The sequence below is a fragment of the Schistocerca americana genome, chromosome 1, assembly GCF_021461395.2.
Source record: "Schistocerca americana isolate TAMUIC-IGC-003095 chromosome 1, iqSchAmer2.1, whole genome shotgun sequence".
Lineage (NCBI taxonomy): Eukaryota > Metazoa > Arthropoda > Insecta > Orthoptera > Acrididae > Schistocerca > Schistocerca americana.
Genome location: NC_060119.1, coordinates 1,127,103,599 through 1,127,129,640, shown reverse-complemented (window position 1 = coordinate 1,127,129,640; position 26,042 = coordinate 1,127,103,599). Strand labels below are relative to the sequence as shown.

Genomic DNA, 26,042 nt, shown 5'->3' with positions numbered 1-26,042 from the left:
CTGAGGCCTCAAGGGATCACCAATTTTATATTGGAGGGCAGCTTGGAGGGTAAAAACCATAGAGGGAGACAAAGAGATGAATACACTAAGCAGATTCAGAAGGATGTAGGTTGCAGTAGGTACTGGGAGATGAAGCAGTTTGCACAGGATAGAGTAGCATGGAGAGCTGCATCAAACCAGTCTCAGGACAGAAGACAACAACAACCACCTTTTACTATTACCTTACTGGCTGCAGACTATGATAACAAATTGCTAACAGCAGCATGCAGTGGGAGCGCCACTGTAACCTGTAAGTACACTTCAGCTGGTTGTCAGACGAAGGGGCTCTAAAGAGAGTGAACTTTCGTTCTTGTAACAGCTTTGCTTAAATAAATGGTGGGTTTCAAAATTGTTTGGTGTGGACTACATTAATTAACAACCTATCAATGATTTTATCTTTATGTTGATAGAAGGATGGAAAAAGAGTGTTATTCTGAAAATAAAGAAAATATTCCTTGAGGCAGTCGCTGTATGTTAACAGTCTTTATGCAAAATGTTTATTGGTGGCAACAGAATCATTTGCAATGAGCTGTAAATGTTGGTTCTTTATATTGTCAATAGCGCTTCACTTGAAAAAAGTTGCCTTCCTTCCAGGGATTCCCATTTGAGTTCACAAAGCACCTCCACAACACTCGCGTGTTGACAGCACCTACTGGTAACAAATCCGGCAGCACGCCTTTGAACTGTTTCTGTGTATTCCTTTAATCCGACCTAGTGAGGATCCCAAACATGTGAGCAGTACTCGAGATTGGGTCACACTAGTGTTTTATATGTGATCTCCTTTACAGATGTACTACACTTTCCTTAAGTTCTCCCAGTAAACACAAGTCTACCATTTGCCTTCCCTACTACCATTCTTATGTGTTCATTCTATTTCATTTTGCTTTGTAATGTTACATCTAGATATTTAATAACACAGCTTTATCGAGCAGCGTACCACTAATACAGTTGTTGAACGTGTCGGGATTGTTTTTCCTACTCATCTGCATTAACTTACATTTTTCTACATGTAGAGTAAGCTGCCATTCGTCACATTAAATAGAAATTGTGTCAAAATCATGCCGTATCCTTCTACAATCGTGTAATGTCAATACTTTCCCGTGCACCATAGCATCAACAACAACCAGCCACAGATTGTTGCTCACCCTATCTGTCAGATCATTAATGTGTGTAGAGAACAAGAGTGGGCCTGTCACACTTCCCTGGGGCAGTCCCGACTATTCCCTTGTTTCTGAAGAATGAAACTTATATTACAGTGAGTTTGTAGAAGATTTTACTTTATGATTTGTATTTTGTATTTATCCTTCCTAAAAACAATAAAATAAATTAATACAGTAATGGAAAGTCCTGGTATAAGGTATATAATTTAGGAGTTAATGCTAACAACTCGCCACTCCACTGTGCCACACCCTGCACCCGCAGCCTCTGTTCAGTCACCCCGCCCAGCCCAGTCCCCACGTCACCATCATTAAGTGTCGCTGCCTGTGATGCTCTCCTGCCCCTCTGAAACTGCTGCCTCCCCCCAAGCCATCAGCCTCAACCCCCCCCCCCCCCCCCCCCTCCCAATCAGCCTTCCCTCCCACATCCCACCTCCTCCCCTTAGGCCAGTCCACCTGACACAGTCTCTATACCACTCGAGCTACAGAACTGCAGTCACGGCATCATGTAGGCGGTTGGCACTGTGTAACTCTACAGATTTGTGTGTACCTGTACTCTACCTTGAGAAAAGATTTGTCTGAAAAGTTTCCGGTCTTTTTTGTGTGCTGTTGGCAAAACACCTCCGTTATTTGGTGATTTATCACCGTCACTCCTAAATTATTTATGTATGTAAATTAAATTTCTTGTTACTGTACAGGCAGATTTCATCCCTTTTTCCGTCCACCATAAGTTTGGGATGAATAAGTAACTGAGTAACTGAGCAATTCTGGGTACTCAGCTATGTGTACAAAGGGAAACATAGACAGCTGGGTTCATTAACTCTTAGTGTACTGGTTGGGGCAGTCATTGACTTCAACGGAGTTTTGTCCTTTTGTCTTCTGTAGCACTCCGTACTCAGCAAGTGTCAACTAATGCGATGACACTTTCCACAAAAAAAAAGTTGGTTGTCCATTTGACTATCTTAGATCTGAATGTTAATTGTATACAGGGTGCTACAAAAAGGTATGGCCAAACTTTCAGGAAACATTCCTCACACACAAATAAAGAAAAGATGTTATGTGGACATGTGTCCGGAAACGTTTAATTTCCATGTTAGAGCTCATTTTAGTTTTGTCAGTATGTACTGTACTTCCTCGCTTCACCGCCAGTTGGCCCAATTGAAGGAAGGTAATGTTGACTTCGGCACTTGTGTTGACATGCGACTCATTGCTCTACAGTACTAGCATCAAACACATCAGTACGTAGCATCAACAGGTTAGTGTTCATCACGAACGTGGCTTTGCAGTCAGTGCAATGTTTACAAATGTGGAGTTGGCAGATGCCCATTTGCTGTATGGATTAGCATGGGGCAGTAGCCGTGGCGCGGTACGTTTGTATCGAGACAGATTTCCAGAACGAAGGTGTCGCGACAGGAAGACGTTCAAAGCAATTGATCGGCATCTTAGGGAGCATGGAACATTCCAGCCTATGACTCGTGACTGGGGAAGACCTAGAACGATGAGGACACCTGCAATGGACGAGGCAATTCTTCGTGCAGTTGACGATAACCCTAATGTCAGCGTCAGAGAAGTTGCTGCTGTACAAGGTAATATTGACCACATCACTGTATGGAGAGTACTACAGGAGAACCAGTTGTTTCCGTACCATGTACAGCGTGTGCAGGCACTATCAGCAGCTGATTGGCCTCCACGGGTACACTTCTGCGAATGGTTCATCCAACAATGTGTCAATCCTCATTTCAGTGCAAATGTTCTCTTTACGGATGAGGCTTCATTCCAATGTGATCAAATTGTAAATTTTCACAATCAACATGTGTGGGCTGACGAGAATCCGCACGCAATTGTGCAATCACCTCATCAACACAGATTTTCTGTGAACGTTTGGGCAGGCATTGTTGGTGATGTCTTGATTGGGCCCCATGTTCTTCCACCTATGCTCAATGGATCACGTTATCATGATTTCATACGGGATACTCTACCTGTGCCGCTAGAACATGTGCCTTTACAAGTACGACACAACATGTGGTTCATGCACGATGGAGCTCCTGCACATTTCAGTCGAAGTGTTCGTACGCTTCTCAACAACAGATTCGGTGACCGATGGATTGGTAGAGGCGGACCTATTCCATGGCCTCCACGCTCTCCCCTCAACCCTCTTGACTTTCATTTATGGGGGCATTTGAAAGCTCTTGTCTACACAACCCCGGTACCAAATGTAGAGACTCTTCGTGCTCGTATTGTGGACGGCTGTGACACAATACGCCATTCTCCAGGGCTGCATCAGCGCATCAGGAATTCCATGCGACGGAGGGTGTATGCATGTATCCTCATTAACGGAGGACATTTTGAACATTTCCTGTAACAAAGTGTTTGAAGTCACGCTGGTACGTTCTGTTGCTGTGTGTTTCAATTCCATGATTAATGTGATTTGAAGAGAAGTAATAAAATGAGCTCTAACATGGAAAGTAAGCGTTTCCGGATACATGTCCACATAACATATTTTCTTTCTTTGTGTGTGAGGAATGTATCCTGAAAGTTTGGCCGTACCTTTTTGTAACACCCTGTGTAATACTAATTTCTATTTTTTATATTTATTCCATTTTTATTTCTATATTTTAAATGTTGTTTAAAACTGTAGTCTTGATCCAATCATCCAGTCCTGACCGGTGACTGCTAAAGCTTTCATTATCTCAATACACAAAAGGCAGTCCTGACTGATTCAACATTGCCCAGCCCAAACCACTAAGGATAGAGACTTGAAATTTGGAGAAAGTGTGGATTTTATACTGTAGGCATTGTTTAGGAAGCCATTTTTTGTAAATCCAACCCTAAGGGGGTGAAATAGGGGATGAAGTGTTTTCTTGAAAAATGTCACTATTAGGGCAACTTTGAAGCTAGATCTACGAAAATTTGTATTTGGTTTCTTGGTCAGAAATAAAGAAATAGGTCTTTCAGCAGTTTTGGATATTTAACCGTATGGGGCGAAATAGTGGGTGAAAATGTTTTTTGAAACTATATTTGACTTCTCAGTTACAAATAAAAAATAAATTGTTTCAATGTTTTTGGAAGTTGAACCCAAGGAGGTAAAATAGGTGACGAGATTTTTTATGAAAATATTCTATTCTGAAAGCATTTTTAAAGCTAAATCTATGAAAATTTAAATTTGACATCTCAGTTAAAAATAAAGAAGTACGTGTTCCACTGTTGTTGGAAATTCAACCCATATGGGAGTGAAATGGAGGATGAAAGTTTTTATGGAAATATTTCATTGTGCAAGCAGTTTTGAAGCTAAATCTATGAAAATTTGTTTGGTTCTCTGTTAGAAATAAAACATATACATTACTGTTTTTGAAAATTCAGCTCATAAGTGCATGAAATAGGGGGTGGAACATTTTATGAAAATATTTCATTGCAAAAGCATTTTCAAAGCTAAATCTTTGAAAATTAGGTTCATGGTTTGAGATGAAAAAATGCACGTATCACTGATTTTGGAAAATCAACTCCGAAGGGGGTGAAAGAGTCAGAATGATTCACTGACTCATTGCCACTCAGCCCATATTTCTAAGTGTAGAAACTTGAAATTTGGAGAGGATTTGTATCTTATACTGGAGGCATTATTTAAGAAGGGATTGTCCAAAATTGTGAAATAGGGCATGAGAGACTTTTTGAAAGTATGTGACTATTAAAGGAATTTTGAAGCTAGAACTATGAAAACTGGTATTTGGTTTCTCAGCCAAAAAATAAAAAATACGTGTTCAACCACTAAGTGGGTAAAGTAGTGGCTGAAAGTTTGTTTGAAAATACACAATTACTAAAGGATTTTTAAGGTAACATCTATGACAATTGGTATTTGACTTCTCAGTAAGAAATTAAAAAAAAAAAAAAAATGTGTGTTTCAGTGTTCCTGAAAATTCAGCCCCTAAGGGTATGCAGTAAGGGATAAAAATTTTTAAGAAAATATTTCAATACATTAAAAAAATGTTAAAGCTAAATTTAAGGAAATTGGTGTTTCACTTCTCGTTCAGATATAAAAAAATATTTGTTAAGGGATGAAAGTTGCTATATGGAAATATCTCCACAAAAACAGAAAAGCTATAATTAACAAAAACTTTGGACTCCTTCTACATTCAGGAAAGACAATGCTTATATGTCCTTAATTAGCATGAAAAGCTTCGAAGGTGTTGCAGTTTGTGAATAACATAAAAATTTGATTAAATAATAAAAAAAAAACCTCTGCACACCATACAGTTTACACAAGTGAAGCAACAGGCACTAAGCTAGTCAAGTAACAAAGATCTCATACTGTCACTGAAATATTTTCATTCTACAGTGATCATGTTGCAGTAAAGTTAGATTTTGCTCACTTAGAGATGTTCTTCATTTCATCCTTTTTACTTTCTAGTTTGAAATTCTAAAATGGAGATTTAGTACATGCAGTAAATTAATGATTTAAAAAAAGTTATATTTCCTTTTTCCTTTCAGAATGGTGTCAACAAAGCTTTTCATGGAATCAAGGGGTACGATAACCACCCAAAGATTTTTGTTGAGATGGAAAAAGGTGATACGGTATTTTTCCATCCATTGTTGATTCACGGATCTGGTATTAATGTTACACAGGTTAGTAAAGCACTTGAAGTACCTACCTGAATATTTCTGCTTTCTATTTATGAACGTGACTTTGATTCCACTACATGATACACAAAGTTACTTATTTCAAATTGTAGCCAAAAGTTGCTATGGATATGTAGATTTTTAAGAACACAATAAATTAGTCTATTTCATATTTAAAATGTAACTCATCTGTTAAAATGAACTAATATATGTCTGTTCATTGACTAATTCATTCAAATTTTGTGCTTTTAAGTCTCTCTGTGAGAACCTCCAGAGATAGACAACAAGTCAGCTGTTTCATTTCTAGGAAGGAGCAGCTATTAAAAAGCCTTTTCTGTGATATAGTAAAAGTTCCAATGAACATTAGCGTTATTAATCATTGAGCTAGTGAATGTCACTGTGCCCTAAGGTAGTGTTGAAAATTTAAATAAAATGGTTAAGATTACAAACTTCTATCAAATCACTCTCAGGCAATAACTAGTGAACAATTTTTATAATTTGTTATGAATAAACCTGTAATGTACCTAATATATACTTCCTTCTCATCCCATCTGGTAAGTCTCCCCTGACCAGCAGTTCTGTGTGACTTTCCCAAAATCTACTGCTTTTCCTAGACCTCTCCAGTCCTTTTCCTTCACCCCTCTTCCTTCCCCTTCAACCCTTCTGCCCGAAGAAGCTTTCTTAGTTAAAACCTTCTGTTATTTGAGTGTTCTACCACCACTTGGTGAGTAGATCTTTTATCTATGTAATTAATTTTTTTTGTCAAAAATTGACTGTTTTTGTTGTAATATATACTTACGCTACATTAGTCCCATTTTCCAGCAAATGTGCCTCTATTAAGAAGAACTTTAGTGGCATTTTGGTAGACAATTTGATGAGTCGTGCACGTATGTGCCAGCCTGGCAGCAGTCAGGTGTTCCAGTGAGGAGATTCCTTAGGCAATACTGCAGTTACATTGTAGCAGCAATCTCTGACTCAGTTGGCTTTTGGCTTGTGTCATGTACACAGGCATTTTGTATGCCTCAGTGTCTGTTAATAAAGCGTAGATATTTGATATTTACAATCTCCTTCATTCCATCTGGAGTATTCCTACCTATATCTACACTACAAGTGTATTGGGAACACACTTTCAGTGAACTGAACATTTCAGAACATTGGCATGCCTTGTCATTGTCCTTTGATATGATTTTTTTGTCACCCGTGGGAGCTATGTTCTGTCAATTTTCTTTGCAAGTGAGTAGTTCTTTAGTGCCAAAAGTCATTATTAAATCATTTGAGTTTCATGGTTATTATGGGACTTGCATTACATTTCTGTGTAAGTGTGAAGTAGGATACTGCTTGTACATTAATTATACGATTTCACTGACACTCAACAGTTACACAGTTGTAATTCAAAAGATAAGTATATTGTTGCTATCAGAATTTCTTGGACCACTTTATCTTACAGCCTGCTAGGAGTGGTAAGTTACCATAATGAAAATCAGCTCAGGTGTCTGTGAGTAATTGTCCGACTCATTTAACTCTGACTGTAGTAATTACGAAGATTTAAATGTTTTGTCTGCCAAATGCAGGGTAATGGCTTTTCTTCTAATTTACTATGTTTAATTTATGGTGGCATAAGGCTAAATAGTATTAAAAATGCAGTGGCAGTTTTTTGTTAATACAGTGTACGAGTTAAGTTTCTATGCATTGTATTTCCTTTGATTCATTTAGCATCCCTGGAGGAACTTCTCCTTGATATGAGGTTTGGAAAATAATGGATAAATGAATGCATGGATGAAAGTGTGAAAATATTTTTCATCACAAGTTTTTGACCCTGGTGTTGCAATTTTCTAGTATTGTTTTACTGTTATTGAGATTTTGTCTGAGTACACTTTGGTAAAGTGTATTCTTTTTTTTTTCCCAGGGTTTTCGAAAAGCAATTTCTTGCCATTATGCTGCATCGGACTGCGACTACATAGACGTACGAGGAACAACACAAGAAAACATAGCTCAGGAAGTACTTGAAATCACAAAACGCAGAGGTGTGGAACTCACCTACCAGGTATGTTATACAAAAATACAAGAAAAAACTAGTTTAGAAACAAATTTAGAAACAGAGCCCATAGACAACACTCCTGCAAAGTGAACCCTCTCTGATCAGTTCTCCCCTTATCACACAGTACCTCTCTGGCCTTTAGGAACTTGGCCATATTCTTTGCCAGATCTTCAAGTACTTTTTATCAAATCCTGAGATGAGGAATATCCGACCAAAAATTGTATCCTTATCCTCCAAAGTAGTATTTTGAAGCCTACCCATCTCGTCCAACATCTCAGTCCAACCCAGTACCACCTCTACATCCAATTATGCACTTCACAGATCATCCCCAAAGAGACAAGACAGGTCCATGACTTTTCCCAGACACCCACCCATCCACTCACCTCCTATCGGTGAAATTCAACCACTGGCATATCATATCCCGCGCAACAAAAGGCTACATGTGAGCGCAGTCACTTAACATGCCATCTGTACTGCAATTTATGGAAAGAGGTATCATTTTGAACTGGATGTGGCAGATATTAATGTTTTATTCCAAGAAAGAAGTAAATAGTCTCCTTAGCTTCTTAAGTGTCCCAGAGTTGTTTTAAATTCATATAACTTTAGAAAGGAAAACACTCCAAATGTGATTTTTAGAGCCTTGGTTTGTAGCATTTGAGATATACTATACAATTTTAAGATTGTGTAAACAAATTAGTTAAAACAGGGAGAATCCCTTCACCTGGTGATGCTTTCAGAATCCACCTACCAGGAATTTTGGCACATAGCATGTACATTTCTACAGAATTCTGAATGTAGTGTAGCAGATGAGGTAATACAAGTAATAAAGTTTGTCATCTGCTCCAGATTTTGTAGTGTTCTTCAACTGTTCCAACAAATGCACCCAGCTGAAAAAATGCTACAACAGCTTAGAAAGGAACTGGCATTTTGCATGGTACTGGGGCACATCAGAACACAAGTAAAGCTGATAAATCAGTCAGGAAGGCTTGTAGGAGTGGCAGGAATTAGATATTTCTTTACACTAGCTGTTGAGACAGATGGTCATGTCAGTGGAAGAGTGGCTGGAACTGAAGGATAAGAAACTGTTGACTGTGAGGCCGAATATTCTGTCATGTTTCTCCTGCCAGGCAAAGCTGAACCGAAGTCTCACTGACCTCTCCCAAATTGGACATAGCCCCTTGAAACATGGCAGTTTGGCTGGTGGAAGGCCCCACCTGATTTAGTGCCTGTGGCATACACATCTTGGTGTGCCTTCTTTTAATGGAATGCATTTCGGATTCTGACAACATCTTCATGTACATACATACTCTGCAAACCACTGTACAGCCTGCATTACAGAGGGTACACGTACCAATACTAATAATTCTCTTTCCTGTTCCACTTGCAAATAGAAAGAGGGAAAAACAACTGCCTAAAGCCTATGTATGAGCCCTAATTTCTCATTGCTTATCTTCCTGGTCCTTACACGAAATATATATTGGCTGCAGTGGAATCATTCTGCAGTTTGCCTCAAACGCAAGTTCTCTAAATTTGTGTCTTGCTCTCCTGGGATTCCCATTTGAGTTCACAAAGCATCTCTGTTATACTAGTGTGGCAATATAATCTACCACCAATGAATCTAGCAATACACTTCTGTATTGCTTCAATGCCCACCTTCAATCCAACCTGATGGGGAGCCCAAACACTAGAACAGAACTCAAGAATGGGTTGCACTAGAATTCTGTGTGCTGTCTCATTTATGGATGTGCTACACTTCCCAAAATTCTCCCAATAAAACGAAGTTGAACACTCGCCTCCCCTATTACAGACCTGACTTGTTCATTCTATTTCATATCACGTTGATGCCAGAAGACGGGAACTGCACAGCTATGTACCCTCTACATAAGAAAGAGAATAAGACATACGTCATCAATTAGGGATTGATATCTTTACAGAGGAAGGGGTAAGATAGATACTTCCTACAGGAAAATTAAAGAGACCTTTGGAGAAAAGAGAACCACTTGCATGAATATCAAGAGCTCAGATGGATACCCAGTTCTAAGCAAAGAAGGGAAAGCAGAAAGATGGAAGGTTATATAGAGGGTCTATACAATGGTGATGTTCTTGAGGACAATATTATGGAAATGGAAGAGGATGTAGATGAAGATGAAATGGGAGATGTGATACTGCATGAAGAGTTTGACAGAGCACTGGAAGACCTAAGTTGAAACAAGGCCCCAGAGTAGACAACATTCCATTAGAACCACTGACAGCCTTAGGAGAGCCAGCCCTGACAAAACTCTACCATCTAGTGAGCAAGATGTATGAGACAGGCGAAATACCATCAGACTTAAAGAAGAATATAATAATTCCAATCCCAAAGAAAGCAGGTGTTGACAGATGTGAAAATTACCGAACTATCAGTTTAATAAGCCATGGCTGCAAAATACTAACACAAATTCTTTACAGACGAATGGAAAAACTGGTAGAAGCGGACCTCGGGGAAGATCAGTTTGGATTCCGTAGAAATGTTGGAACACGTGATGCAATACTGACCTCACAACTTATCTTAGAAGAAAGATTAAGGAAAGGCAAACCTACGTTTCTAGCATTTGTAGACTTAGAGAAAGCTTTTGACAATGTTGACTGGAATACTCTCTTTCATATTCTGAAGGTGGCCTGGGTAAAATACAGGGAGCAAAAGGATATTTACAATTTGTACAGAAACCAGATGGCAGTTATGAGAGTCAAGGGGGCATGAAAGGGAAGCAGTAGTTGGGAAGGGAGTGAGACAGGGTTGTAGCCTATCCTCAATGTTATTCAATCTCTTTATTGAGCAAGCAGTAAAGGAAACAAAAGAAAAAATTCGGAGTAGGAATTAAAATCCATGGAGAAGAAGTATTAACTTTGAGGTTTGCCGATGACATTGTAATTCTGTCAGAGACAGCAAAGGACCTGGAAGATCGGCTGAACGGAATGGACAGTCTTGAAAGGAGGATATAAGATGAACATCAACAAAAGCAAGAGGATAATGTAAAGTAGTTGAATTAAATCGGGTGATGCTGAAGGAATTAGATTAGGAAATGAGACGCTTAAAGTAGTAAATGACTTTTACTATTTGGGGAGCAAAATAACTGATGATGGTCGAAGTAGAGAAGATATAAAATGTAGACTGGCAATGGCAAGGAAAGCGTTTCTGAAGAAGGGAAATTTGTTAACGTCGAGTATAGATTTAAGTGTCAGGAAGTCGTTTCTGAACGACTGGAGTGTAGCTATGTATGGAAGCGAAACATGGACGATAAATAGTTTGGACAAGAAGAGAATAGAAGCTTTCGAAATGTGGTGCTACAGAAGAATGCTGAAGATTAGATGGGTAGATCACGTAACTATTGAGGTGTTGAATAAAATTTGGTCGGAGAGAAATTTGTGGCACAACTTGACTAGAAGAAGGGATCGGTTGGTAGGACATGTTCTGAGGCATCAAGGGATCATCAATTTAGTATTGGAGGGTAGCGTGGAGGGTAAAAATCATAGAGGGAGACCAAGAGATGAATATACTAAGCAGATTCAGAAGGATGTAGGTTGCAGTAGGTACTGGGAGATGAAGAAGCTTGCACAGGATAGAGTAGCATGGAGAGCTGCATCAAACCAGTCTCTGGACTGAAGACCACAACAACAGCAACAACAACATCATCCTTACTGACCACTGTATACAAAATTCTGTCGCAGTCCCTGCACAGGAGAATTCTGAGCAGGCTTCATACTGGGAAGGTCCTGTGCTGAAGAGATACTCAGTTTAAAGGTACTCTTGAGGTAACTAAGCAATGAGAAGCACAGAGGCTATAGTGCACCTTTGTTGTCAATTTCAAGAAGGCATACAGCTCTATAGGTAGACTGTCATAGTTGGAAGGGAAGGCCTTGGATAAGAAGACAGTGAACATTGTCAGACACACTCTTAACAAACACCAGATTGAAAATTAAATTCATGGGAGAGTTATCAGAGTCCTTCAACATTATTATGTTCAAGAAGAGATGTGCCGATTTTCAGTACCGATCTCCATCACCAGCAGAACTACAAGAATGGACTTGGCCAACTCGGACATGTACTGCAGCCACCAGATGACCACTGAGTATCCTACTAGTGCACATACAACCAATTCCTATGCCACGTGTAATGTCCTGCAGAAGAGGACAGAGAACAAAAAACCGGCATGTTGATGTTGAGGATGCTGTGTACACTTACTGTGCTGTTGCAGAGAAAGAAGGCGAGTTTTCGGTGATTTCTATGCACTGTGCTATTAAATGTTAACCATCACAATGGTTGTATTTACACCAGTCAGCTGTAGACAATTATAGTAGATTAGTAGCACAGAGCTGATTGCCGTACCCTGTACGAGGCCACTGCTCGACAAGTTGTAGCTGATTCCTGTTGCAGTACAGAGGTACCAGCTGCCCGTGTGGGTCCCAAATTCAGGAAAACTAAGCGAAGTGACCGTCTGTGGAAACGAGGCCACCACAAATGAAATCCTTTGTGGCATACAATCACCAGGATGTCAGAAAACCTCATTAATGTCACCATTGGGACACAACCTGTCTGGATAATAGTCAATGCAGAGACTTCCTTTCCTGTAATGTTAGATGCTTACTGTAGTCGGCTAATAATACTCGTTCCACGATACGAAGGCAATTACGACAAAGTCGCAAATTGGAGATACGTCCAGCCGACAGGAAGACATATTGCAAGAATAACTCTCAATAAAAGGAGACAGCCCTTCAAATTAATCATTTTAGCAGAATGTAGTCATAATGTTATTCTCAGATGACTCATTCCAGGCATCACAAGCCATCATAAATGCAGAAAATCAGAACTCCAGCGTGATAAAGATATTTCAACAAGTACACATAACAGGAATGTTTACTGGTGGGACTTGGTTATCTGGTCATCATCAATGAAATGAGTTTCATTCCTCATTTGAGATGCTCAAAGTGTGAAGCTCTTGTCAATTGCAAAAGCTACTGTGGCTCACAAAAGAAATTTACATGCCAATGCCAATCTTAATAATTTTAGGTGGTGAAAAAAAACTTTAGTTCGCTAATGTCACAAGCAGGAACACCTCATCTGTAAAGGTACATGCATAGGGGTGGCCAAACCAGTCCAGGAAGGCCAGCTTAGCGCTATTGCCAAAGACTGGGCTCTGCCAATGCTCACCATGTCAGGCAGTGCTGGGGAGAAAGCTACTGTCAAACTGCTAGTAGGATCTGGCCCGACTGGGGAACATCATCAGCAAGAGTCAGCCATTCTGCTCCAACTTTTGGGTGCTTTTAAAAGACAGACCAAAGTGGCCCATGGTAAAACACCATATCAACACTGGGGATCAGTCACCAATTAGCCAGCACTCGTACAGCATGTATGACAGGTAATCCAATGCTGCAAGATGATATCACTGAACCGTCAGAGCATCCTTGGTCCTTCCCTATGGTCCTTGTGAATAACAAGGACAGCATATCTTTCTTGACTTCTGATGACTGAACATAATCACAAAAAAGGTGTGTATCTACTGCTGTGTTTTGCTAACGCCGTAGAATGCTTGAAAGGAACAAACTAAAATGGACATGTGGACAAGCTACTGACAAATTGTTGATGATAGGCTGACTGTGAAAAGAGTGCCTTTGTAATTCCTGATGGCCAAAGCTATGCTGTTTGGACTATGTAATGCCCCAGCCACACTCAAATGTATGGTGGACAACCTTAACTGGACAGCAAGTTTTTGCTATGTGAATGACATTGTCATTTTTCAAAGACAGTGAAAGAACATCTAAGCCACCTGATAACTAAGTGTGTTCAGCCTCCACCTGAATCTGTAAGAGTGCCTCTTCGCCACATGTGAAATAAAAATGTTGGGGCACTTAGTGGTGTTGAACCAAATCCAGAGAGAATAAACAATGTTGTAAACATTGAATGCTGTGGTGGTTGTTGTCGGGGGGGTATAGGTCTCCTGATAAAATCTTCCTGCTCACTGTCTGTTGCCATTTGCCTTTCTATAAGTAAACACCATTTTGCCAAGCTTTTGATTTGAACACAGAATTATTGTGTAGAATGCTGCATCACATCAACTACATGGTGAGTCAGCAAGAGAAGTGTATTGGACACCTCATTACCAATTACAATGACAGAATAGGGTACTTAGGCATCACCTATGAGGAAGGGTACCGCCCTCTAGGAAGAAACCATGCGTATTGTAACTGTGGCTGCATTGTAAAGCATGCATTAGACCGCAGACCCTGTTACAAAGTATGACTGAATAAATGGTATCTAGCATGGAAACCAAGCATTTCTGGACATAAGTTCATTAGACCCTTTTTGTTCCATATTCTGTCATCGATCAATCCCTATACATTGTGGATAAAGTCATTGTGTATAGTTGTCTGTGTTTTTAAGAGCCTTTTGTCACGTTTGGACCAAGAATTATATGACTGACACGTTCTGCGCTTGCTCAGGTGTTTGCTATGATCTTGATGTTTGTGCTGCTGCTGAAGACTGACTTCATTTTTATGCACCACTAGCAATTTGACTATGGATTACCAGAAGCCTTACATTCTAACTAATTTACTTCTCCCCCTCCCCCCCCCCCCCCCCCCAGGGGGTCCACAACTCTTTTGTGGACACGTGCGTAGCGAGCACGGGACCCCGAGCTAATGTGGCCCTCCTTCCTTTCTGGGCTGCATACCTTCCCTTCCCTTTCCGCATCCTTCCCCGTCCCCCATCTTCGCCGCCCCCCCCCCTCACCTCTGGCTCTTTCCTTCCCTTTCTCCCCCTCTGGGAGTATGGTTTGTGCCTACGTCCGGAGACGGACGCTCGAAACTGTTCCAAATTCCTTGCTTTCTACACTTGCAAGTCCTCGTCCTTCCTCTGTCCTTCTCCTTTCCTTCCCTCTTCTCCTTGCCCTTTTCTCACTGCGGCATTTGAGACCCCCTCTTCTTTCCTTTCCCTTTCTCTTTTTTCCTCCCTGTGCGTGTCTGAAGGCCGACCCACGCACTTCCATGCGTAGCGGTAACGCGTAATTCCCCGCCCCGGGTAGACAGGTAGGACACGTACGTACCCCCTGGTAACGGCCAGGCCCAGGGAGGGGTGATTACCCGAGCTGATACCTTCCGAAAGTGCCGATTGGTCCCTCCGTCCGTTTGTCGGGAGGTGTGACCTGAGGTGTGAACAATCACCTAAGGCGGGTGTGCCCTCGGTGAGGGCCCCCACAAGGGAGGAGCGCGCCATCGGAGATGCCGGTAATCATGGGGGATTCTTCCGCAGTGGTTTCCTCACCTTCCACTATGTCTGCTCACAAACGTAAGTTCACTGAGTCTCAGCCACAGACGGTTCTTCCATCGTTGCCACAGTTCCTTGTTGTTTCTCGGTCTGACGAAGGTCACGACTTCTCCACGGTCAACCCTTTCATTATTCAGAAAGGTGTCGACGCAATTGCAGGTCCTGTGAAGTCTTGTTCCAGATTACGGAATGGCACCCTGTTGTTAGAAACACACAGTGCCCTCCAGGCTCAAAAATTTCTGCGTACTTCTCTGCTCCACACCTTCCCTGTCCGGGTGGAACCGCACCGTACCTTAAATTCCTCGCGTGGAGTCGTTTATACACGCTCCCTCGATGGATTGTCTGACGAAGAAATTCAGCACTACCTGTCTGACCAGGGTGTAACGGCTGTTCATAGGGTTATGAAAAGGGTTGACACGAACATAATTCCAACCCGCACTGTCTTCTTGACATTTGACAAAGTTCAACTCCCATCGAAAATCAAAGCAGGCTATGAGATAATTTCCGTTCGCCCTTACGTCCCAAACCCTACGCGTTGCTATCGATGTCAGCGGTTCAATCACACCAGCCAGTCCTGTTCCAATCCGGCCAAATGTGTTACGTGTGGCAAGGATGCCCATGAGGGTGCTTGTCCACCTCCATCCCCTCGCTGCATCAACTGTATGGGTGACCACGCTGCTTCCTCTCGAGATTGCCCCGTTTTTAAGGACGAAAAGCTCATCCAGGAAATAAGAGTGAAGGAAAAGGTGTCGACCTTTGCTGCTCGAAAATTATTCGCCAGTCGACAGCCCACCGTGCCTCAGACAGGAGAATACAGCACTGTCCTTGCTTCTCCTCGACCAACAAAGGAGGCAGCCACGCAGACTTGCAACCTCACCTTTAGTACCACGGTCGTCAGATCTGCTAGCGCAAAGATCGCCCGATCAACCTCACCACTTTCGCCTGCCCACTCTATGGCTCACCCTTCGTCGGGTTCTGCTAAATCTTGAGCCCAAAAGTCAGACGCCAAGTCTTCGAAAAAAGAGCATACTCGTGAAGAGTTTTTACGTACCGCAACTTCACAACCATCGATTCCTCCTTCATCTAAACATCATACTTCCAAGAAGGCTACGAAGAAACACAGTTCCTCTCCTTCTCCGCCAAGGCGTGTCCCATCTACAGCACCACCTGGCGGAAATCGCCCTCGGCCGTCTTCTGTGTCGCCGAGGCGCACTGCTGGTGGCCGGTCAGCCGGCAGATCGCTGGTGGCACGAGCTGCTCCTGACCAACCTATGGATCAGGATCTTCTGCCTTCGACTGAATGCCATTCCATGCTGTCGGTCGCAAGCTCTGAGCAGTCGTTGAGTTGACAGCACCCTTGGTCACATTCCTCCATTTTCTGTTCACCCTTATGTCCATTATCCACTGGAATATCCGCGGCATTCGAGCCAATCGGGATGAATTGTCGATCCTCTTACGATCCTACTCGCCGGTCATCTTCTGTCTTCAGGAAACAAAGCTGCGTCCCCATGACCGCTTTGTTCTCCCTCATTTTCAGTCCGTCCGATATGACCTCCCGTCTGTTGAAGGCACTCCAGCCCATGGAGGACTCACGATTCTTCTCCATGATACTCTCCATTATCACCCAATCCCCTTAAACAGTTCCTTCCAAGCTACCGCCGTCCGTCTTTCCCTTTCTGGATTCACGTTCTCTCTTTGTACGGTATACATTCCATCATCCACACCAATGGCACGAGCTGATCTCCTTCATCTTCTTGGTCAGCTTCCACCCCCCTATTTGCTGGTTGGGGACTTAAATGCCCACCACCCGCTTTGGGGATCTCCACATCCTTGTACATGTGGCTCACTATTGCTAGACGTCTTCCACCAAGCGGATCTAGTTTGCCTCAACACTGGGGTCCCCACATTTTTGTCTGCCTCCACGACAAATTTATCTCATTTGCGGTCGGTACTGTTCCGCTAGCTCGGTGCTTAGAATGGTTCGCCCTTGATGATACACATTCGAGTGACCACTTTCCATGTGTTCTTAGACTGCAGCCTCAACTGCCATATATGCGCTCGCGACGCTGGAAGTTTGCCCAAGCCGATTGGACACTTTTTTCGTCTCTAGCGACATTCGATGATCGTCGCTTTCCCAGCGTCGACGATGAGGTCACGCATCTGACCGACGTTATTCTTACAGCTGCGGAACGCTCAATACCATGCACCTCCGAATTGCCCCGGCGCCCCCCAGTTCCTTGGTGGAACGAGGCATGCCGTGACGCAATACGTGAGCGGCGACGTGCTCTTCGCATTTTCCGTCACTATCCAATTTTGGCCAACTGTATCCGATATAAGCAGCTCCGTGCGCGATGCCGTCGCGTCATCCGCGATAGCAAGAAGGCAAGCTGGAAATTCTTTATTAGCTCATTTAACACCTTCACTCCCTCCTCGGAAGTTTGGAGTCGGCTTCGACGGTTCTCAGGCGCGCCTAGTTTCTCCTCGGTCTCTGGGCTCACTGTCGCGCATGATACCTTAGTGGACCCCATCGCAATTTCTAACTCATTGGGTCAGCACTTTGCTGAGATTTCGAGCTCTTCAAATTACCCGCCAGCGTTTCTCCCAAAGAAACGTGCAGCGGAAGTGCGACATCTTGCTTTCTCCTCTCAAAATCACGAAAGCTACAATACTGTTTTCTCCATGCGGGAACTCCAACATGCCCTCTCTTCTTCTCGCTCCTCTGCCCCAGGACCGGATAGTATCCATGTCCAAATGTTGCTGCATTTATCAACCCATAGTCTGCGTTACCTCCTTCGCCTTTATAATCGAATTTGGACCGACAGTACCTTTCCCAGACGATGGCGGGAAGCTATTGTCGTTCCCGTTCCGAAACCTGGAAAGGACAAACATCTCCCCTCTAGCTATCGCCCCATTTCTCTCACGAGTAGTGTCTGTAAGGTTTTGGAGCGTATGGTGAATTACTGTTTAGCTTGGTGGCTGGAATCCCGCAGTCTTTTAACACCAGCCCAATGCGGATTCCGAAAGCATCGTTCTGCAGTTGACCATCTTGTTGCTCTCTCCACTTATATCATGAACAATTTTCTCCGGAAATGCCAAACGGTAACAATATTTTTTGATCTGGAGAGAGCATACGATACCTGTTGGAGGACAGGCATCCTCCGCACACTGTTCTCTTGGGGCTTTCGAGGCCGGCTTCCCCTATTTCTTCGCGAATTTATGGCAGAGCGCACATTTAGGGTGCGGGTGAACACTACTCTCTCCCGTACTTTCTCCCAAGAAAACGGAGTACCCCAGGGCTCCGTGCTGAGTGTTGTACTGTTTGCCATCGCCATAAATCCAATTATGAATTGTCTCCTTCCTGATGTCTCGGGCTCCCTCTTTGTGGACGATTTTGCGATCTACTACAGCTCTCAACGGACCAGCCTTCTTGAAAGACGTCTTCAAGGATGTCTCGATCGCCTCCACTCATGGAGCATCGAAACCGGCTTCCGTTTCTCACCCAGTAAGACCGTTTGTGTTAATTTTTGGCGACGTAAGGAGTTTCTTCCGCCCTCCTTCCATCTAGGTCCTGTCAACCTTCCGTTTTCCGACGTCGCTAAATTCTTGGGTCTTATGTTTGACAGAAAACTGTGCTGGACCTCCCACGTTTCCTATCTTTCGGCTCGCTGTCTGCGTTCCCTTAACACCGTCCGTGTCCTGAATGGTACCTCCTGGGGAGCGGACCGAGTGGTCCTTCTCCGCCTCTATCGCGCCTTAGTGCGCTCGAAATAGGATTATGGAAGCATAGTCTACTCCTCTGCTCGGCCGTCTATTCTTCGGCGTCTCGACTCTATCCACCACCGTGGATTACGTTTAGTGTCTGGAGCTTTTTACACCAGCCCTGTGGAAAGCCTTTATGCTGAGACTGCTGAACCTCCGCTGTCCAATCGGCGAGCAGTCCTTCTGAGTCGTTATGCTAGCCATCTGTCTTCCATGCCTGCTAATCCAGCCCATGACCTTTTTTTCGACGCCTCCTTTGATGTAGGGTATGCAAGCTGCTCCTCCTCCCTACTACCCCTGGGAGTCTGCTTCCGTCAACTGCTCCATTCTCTTTCCTTCCGCTTTCCTAAAACCCTCTTGACAACTTGGGGTACAGCACCGCCTTGGCTCCGTCCCCGGATCTACTTGCTCCGTGACCTATGTCAATTTCCCAAGGATGGTACCCCTACACTTGTTTACCGTCGGGCATTTGCTGCTCTATGTGCACAAATGACGGACGCCACATTTATTTACACCGACGGCTCAAAAACATCATTAGGTGTAGGGAGTGCCTATATTGTTGGCGACACCCCAAATCACTTTCGGCTTCCCGACCAGTGTTCGGTTTATACTGCGGAGCTTTACGCTGTTCTCCAGGCTGTCCACTACATTCGCCGCCATCAGCGGATACAGTACGTAATCTGCTCAGATTCTCTCAGCTCTCTCCTCAGTCTCCAAGCTCTTTACCCTGTGCACCCTCTGGTCCACCGGATTCAGGACTGTCTGCGCTTGCTCCACCTGGGGGGCGTCTCGGTGGCGTTCCTCTGGCTCCCGGGACACGCTGGTATCTGTGGAAATGAGGCGGCCGATATAGCGGCCAAGGCTGCAGTCTCTCTTCCTCGGCCAGCTCTTCAGTCGCTTCCCTTCACCAATCTACGGAGCGGTTTATGTCGCCAAGTTGCTCATTTATGGCATGCGCATTGGTCAACACTTCCCCATAATAAACTGCGGGAAGTGAAAGCCCTTCCTTGCGCTTGGACCTCTTCCTCCTGAACGCGTCGTCGGGAGGAGGTAATTTTAGCTAGACTCCGGATAGGGCACTGTCTTTTTAGCCATCGACATCTTTTAAGCGGCGATCCTCCCCCACTCTGTCCCCACTGCTCTCGGCTGTGGACGGTCAGACACCTTTTAATTGAATGCCCCTATTTTAATCCGTTACGCTCCCGTCTACAGCTATCGCCTGATCTATCGTCGATTTTAGCAGATGACACGCGCTCAGCCGACCGCGTTCTCCAGTTTATTAGTGACAGTGAAATGACGTCAGTCATTTGAAGCTTGTTTTGGGGACAACCAACCCCTTTCTGTAGTGGATTTTTAAGCATTCCTTCTGCTTTTAGTTTCTCAAATTTGATGACTTTGTTCCCATTGCTGCTGGTTTTAAATTTCGGTTTTTTCCTGTTTCCTAAGTCACGGGCTGGGCGCTAATGACCATAGAAGTTTTGCGCCCTAAAACCACAAACAAACAAACAAATAATTTACTTGTACTAATAATTCTAATAGTTATCAAAGTAGTAAGTATAAAATTATTATGAAAAGAAAAGTTGCCACTCACCATATAGTGGAGATGCTGAGTCGCAGATAGGCACAACAAAAAGACTGTCACAATATAAGCCGCGCTGTAGCTTCAGCTGCTAGAGCTGAGATTTATTTTTGACAAAAGCCTTTTTGACTGAAAGCTTATATTGTGACAGTCTTTTTGTTGTTTTTATCTGTGACTCAGCATCTCCACCATATGGTGAGTGGCTTCTTTCCGTTTCGTAATATTGTTACATTCCACACTGGATTTTCCATTGTTCAATAAGTATAAAATAACTTTTCATTGCCATACTTAGTGAAGAGCATAAAGATTGTTCACAGGACTGTTTGGAAATGGCTGATAATGTTGCCCACACACCTCAACAAAATGCAAGGTGGTTCCATACAACGTGTCAGGGCGGCTGTCTTGTTGAAGCTGTTGCTTACCTAACTAATATTATTACCGGGCCCATTATAGTGAAATCCACATTTACAATCCTGGAGTCCTGTGTCACACAAGTGACCCTTCCACTGTATTTAAAGATGCTGGATAGCTTGTAGTCAGTCCCAAGTACTCTGCAACTGAAGACTTACACCATACACTTTGTGAGTTCCTAACAGGACTGTTACCTTCTGCTTTCCTTTGCTGACAGTTACTTCTGTCTTTGGTCTCCCACTTAAGGTTAAAGTGTACTACAAGTTCCTGCATTTACTTCTATCATAGTACAACTTTTCACAATACTCGTACAGAAAATGCACATTTTTAGCATTTTACTCTTGAAAATATGCCATTTTAATACATATACATCAGCTTAAGCTGCTCAACATATGTGTGTATATTATCATGAAACTTTTTCAGTATTCACAAGCTGCTGTGTGCCACATGTACAAGGCTTTCTTGTTTCATTCTTGCCCACAGATCCCAGAATTCTGGAGTTAAAGCCACTTTATTATTCTGTACTCAATATTATTGCTAATATACTACATGTAATTATTTGTTCTTGCAGGATGTCTGGAAATACAGGAGCAGACTTGTTCGTGGGCAGGAGATATCACTGTAAAGTAAGTTCCTGTCTCTCTCATCAGCAAATTTATATCCTAGATCCCTTATTGAGGGAAAATGCTTAGGAATGTGGAATGAGTGACAATATACCGCAATGTAACCGCAAAGACATGTCAGTAGATTGATTTAATAACTGACAGTAATTCAGGATAGACGACTAGTATCATTGACAGTATCCTCCTACCAGTATTGGGAGACACTGAGTGAATGTGTCTTGTGTATACTGTTCTGCAGCATCAACAAAATGTATGAAATGCATACTGTTGCAATAATAATCCAGTAGAGCACCTTTTTTATATTTTACATATGGTACAAATCGATTTTTGTCAAAGATATAAATTTGGTAGTGAACCAAATCTCTGACGCACAAATCGATGACGTTACAGCTGTGCACAAATATGACATAACAAAAGTAAACCATATTTCAAAAATAACATTTAAGCTCCTGTAACATGTGTAAAAAATTATAATACAAACAAAAATTACATATATAGCCCAATTGTATCTAGGTATTGCTTGAGAATGAGGCATCATTCGAAAGTTGTACCAATAAATAAAATATGAAAAATGCAGCCCTGGTGGATTATTATTTCATTAGTATGCTGAGAGAATACATGTTTCACAAAATATCAAAGTGGACTCTAAAAACAAAAGAGTATTGAAAGGCATACTGGGCATTGGTAGTCAAACTCTGCTATGAATAGCAGCCTGAGACCAACAATAGTACCCAATGTGGTTGGATTCTAGGCATCAAGTACATATAATGGCACAATTCACAGCACCAGAAGGAGACAACCAAGTTGGTTGTCGAAATATTGTGCATTAAGTGGAAACAGTAATTCGTGTGAATACTCAGCACATCATTAAAAAGAGAGGTGTTTATACGGCACCATAATGTATTGCTGTTGCCATTCACATATCGTATTTCTGTAGCTATTGTCAGAGAATTTTGTAGTTGTGCAGTAGTCCTGTATTATTCAGTATTAGGTTCACTGGAGAATCGTAAATTTGGACCACATGGTCCAGAGGAGTAACAGCAATCTGGTGATACAACTCAGTTAAAACAACAGTCTAGATTGCAGTAATATTTTATTAATCACTGGTTTTGACTTCATGTAGAAGTCATCTTCAAAAAGGTGTGTTGCTGGGTGAGCACCCAGGAGCTGGTGGCGGCGGCGGCAGCAGCAGCAGCAGCAGCAGCAGCAGCAGCATCATCATCATCAGCAGCTGCCAGAGGTGCTTATTTTCTGAAGATAAGTTACACACAATGTCAAAACCGGCCATTAGTAAAATATTACTGTGATCTAGACTGTTGTTTTAATCTCACTGGAGTGTAATATAAATCAGTCTTTCTTCTATCAACAATTCAAGAACAGTCTTAATCGCATTTATTATTATTATTGTTATTATTATTATACCGCCAGCCGGATTCAACCTGATGTAGGGGTCATCTTCTGGGCGTTTACACCATTGTTCAATTGCTGGTGGTTTCCTGACATTATGTAGAGAGGAGTGACACCACCAGCAGTCGACCAATGGTGTAAACGCCCAGAAGATGACCCCTACGTCGGGTTGAAACCGGTTGGCGGTATTATAACAATAATAAATGCGATTAAGACTGTTCTTGAATTATTGATTAATCATACTAATCACTGCTTCTCTCCACAATCATGTTGTTCAAAAATTCTTCCTTCTAGTGTGGCATATACCATTATTTTCAGACTGGAATGGACTGTTGACAACGTATTTATTCAGATTAAAAATAAAAAAAAGCATCATGACAGATACAGGGACTATGACCACAATGTTTTGCAGCTAAACTGAGTACTGTAACCCCCCCAAACCCACCAAAAATAAATGCAAAATGCATCTATTTAAAAAAAGATAAAATTTGCTTGACACCTTCTTAAGAGACAATCTTCACTCCTTCTAGTCTATGTAAGCATAGACCGGGTGTGGTTTAAATTCAGAGAAATTGCAGTTGAGAGATATATACCATATAAATTAATAAAGAGGTGTTACATATACCCCGTGGTACACAAAACAGGTCAGAACACTATTGCAGAAGCAACATAAGAAGCATGCCAGATGTAAAAGAAATCATAATCCCCAAGATTGGTAAAGTTTCACAGAAGCTCAAAATTCAGCGAGAACTCAGTAAAAGATGGTTTTAATAGTTTCCACAACAAAACTTCATCCCGAAATCTGGCAGAAAACCCAGACAGATTCTGTTCATATATGAATTACACCAGTTCCAAGACGCAATCAGTGCCTTCACTGTGTGGAAACAATGGTGGTGTTATTGTTGACAGTGTCTCTTAAAGCAAAGTTACTAAACACAGTTATCAAAATTCCTTCACAAAAGGAGACAAAGTAAATAGTCCAGAATTTGAATCGAGAACAACTGCCAACAAGAGTAACGTAGAAGTTACTCGGTGTAGCAGAGCAGCTTAAAACACCTAAGAAAGGCAAGGTGTCTGGTCCAGATTGTTTACCAGTCAGGTTTCTTTCATAGTATGCTTATACAGTAGCTCCATACTTAGCAATCATATACAAATGTTCACTCATTGAAAGTTCCGTACCTTAAGACTGGAAAGTTGCAGAAGTCGCGCCAATATCCATGAAAGGAAAGAGGAGTAATCTACTGACTTACAGATACATGTCGCTAACGTCAATTTGCGGCAGGATTTTGGGACATATATGTGCTTGAGCTTTATGGGTCACCTTAAAGAGAAAGTTTGTTGACAAATAGCCAACATGGGTTAAGAAAATGACATTCTTGTGAAACACAAGTAGCTCTTTATTCTCACAAAGTAATGAGTGCTACTGACAGGGAATGTCATGTCAAGTTGATTCCATATTTCTAGACTTCCAGAAGGCTTTTGACACTGAACCTCACAAGTGACTTCTATTCAAATTGTGTGCCTGTGGACTATCATCTCAGTTGTGGGCCTGGATTCGTTATTTGCTAGCAGAAAGGTCACATTTCATAGTAATTCATGGAATGTCATCAAGTAAAACAGAGGTAATATCTGGCATTCCCCCAGGAAGTGTTATAGGCCCTCTGCTGTTCCTGGTCTACATAAATTATTTAGGAAACAATCTGAGTAGAATTCTTAGATTGCCTGCACATCAAGTTGTAATTTATCATCTTATAACATCATCAGATGGTCAAAACAAATTGCAAAATGATTTAGACAAGATACCTGAAGCGTGCAAAAATTGGTAATTGACTGTAAATAATGAAAAGTGTGTAGTCATTCACATGAGTACAAAAAAGAATCTGCTTAATTTTGGTTACATGGTAGATAACACAAATCTAAAGACTGTAAATCCAACTAAATGCTTAGGGATTACAATTACAAATAACTTAAGTTGGAATTATCACACAGACAATGTTGCGGGTAAAGCAAACCAAAGACTATGATGTATTGCCAGAACATAGAGAAGATCCAACAGGTCTGCCAAAGAGACTGCCTACATTATGCTTGTACACCCTATTGTGGACTATTGCTGTGCAGTGTGGGATCTGCATCAGATGGATTGATGGAGAACATTGAAAAAATCCAAAGAAGTGCAGCTCATTTTGGACCATAGGGGGGAGGGTGCCACAGAGCATCTTCTCACGAAATTTCAGTTACCAACTTTCTCCTCAGAGTGTCTACAGGCACACATATTCATCTTTCTCCTGTTATATGCCATCCAGCATTATCATCACTCTTATTGTAAACAAGAGTTCCTAAGAATGATACTGGTGTGAAAAAGTTTTGACATGTTGTTATTAGTATACTGAAGTGCACTTAACTGTGTGGTAAAATACAATGAAACAACAAATAAATTTCAATCAATTGCTTCAGCAGAAGGTTATAATGATTATAATTTCTCTTTACAGCACTACAGTGTGAAACATAGGCTTTGGGAAAATGCTGTTTGTTTGCTGGTCCTGATATCCTGAGTTAAATATTTTTCCAGATACCAAAGAAGACATTTTTCAATCATGCATATATATATGCTCCATGCCTAGTGATTTTGTATTGAAAGGGCAACAGGCTGGACTTGTAAATGTCTATTATTCACGTTATATTAAGATAAAAGAATTATGTATTCCTTGAAATCTTTGTATTTTTATGCATCAACTTTAAGTTGGGTTTTACTGTGATATAACTAATGGGTACTGTTTGTAATCTACGTACAAAATTGTAAACAAATTAACAATAGACAGAGGCTATACTATATTTTGTGCATTTTTAACAATAAACTGTTATGACAGAAAGCTTTTTAAAATGTTTTTAATTGTTATTACAATCCCTTTCTCATTGAGGTTCTTCTTTTTGAACTCTTTCTCATTGACAGGCAACACGATGCATCAGTTTGTACCGAAACAGTAGAACTCATATCATGACAGTTAACCATCCTTTTGTGAATTACCGAGTGAGGTGGTGCAGTGGTTAGCACACTGGACTCGCTTCCAGGATGACGAAGGTTCAAACCCACATCCGTCCATCCTGATTTAGGTTTTCT

The 26,042-nt window shown here is 41.9% G+C and overlaps 1 protein-coding gene across 4 annotated transcripts in view; it reads left to right on the top strand.

The window, feature by feature from the left end:
• The window catches only part of LOC124619064 (phytanoyl-CoA dioxygenase, peroxisomal-like), a 110,937-nt gene extending 85,143 nt beyond the window's left edge, over positions 1 to 25,794 (top strand). For all 4 annotated transcript variants that reach the window (XM_047145398.1, XM_047145401.1, XM_047145396.1 and 1 more), the window contains exons 7-10: positions 5,679 to 5,813; positions 7,714 to 7,851; positions 21,466 to 21,520; positions 25,414 to 25,794. In XM_047145398.1, the coding sequence (XP_047001354.1) occupies positions 5,679 to 5,813; positions 7,714 to 7,851; positions 21,466 to 21,519 (327 nt within the window). In that variant the 3' untranslated portion in view covers position 21,520; positions 25,414 to 25,794. The remainder of the gene's footprint in view (positions 1 to 5,678; positions 5,814 to 7,713; positions 7,852 to 21,465; positions 21,521 to 25,413) is intronic.
• The last annotated feature ends 248 nt before the right edge of the window (positions 25,795 to 26,042 follow it).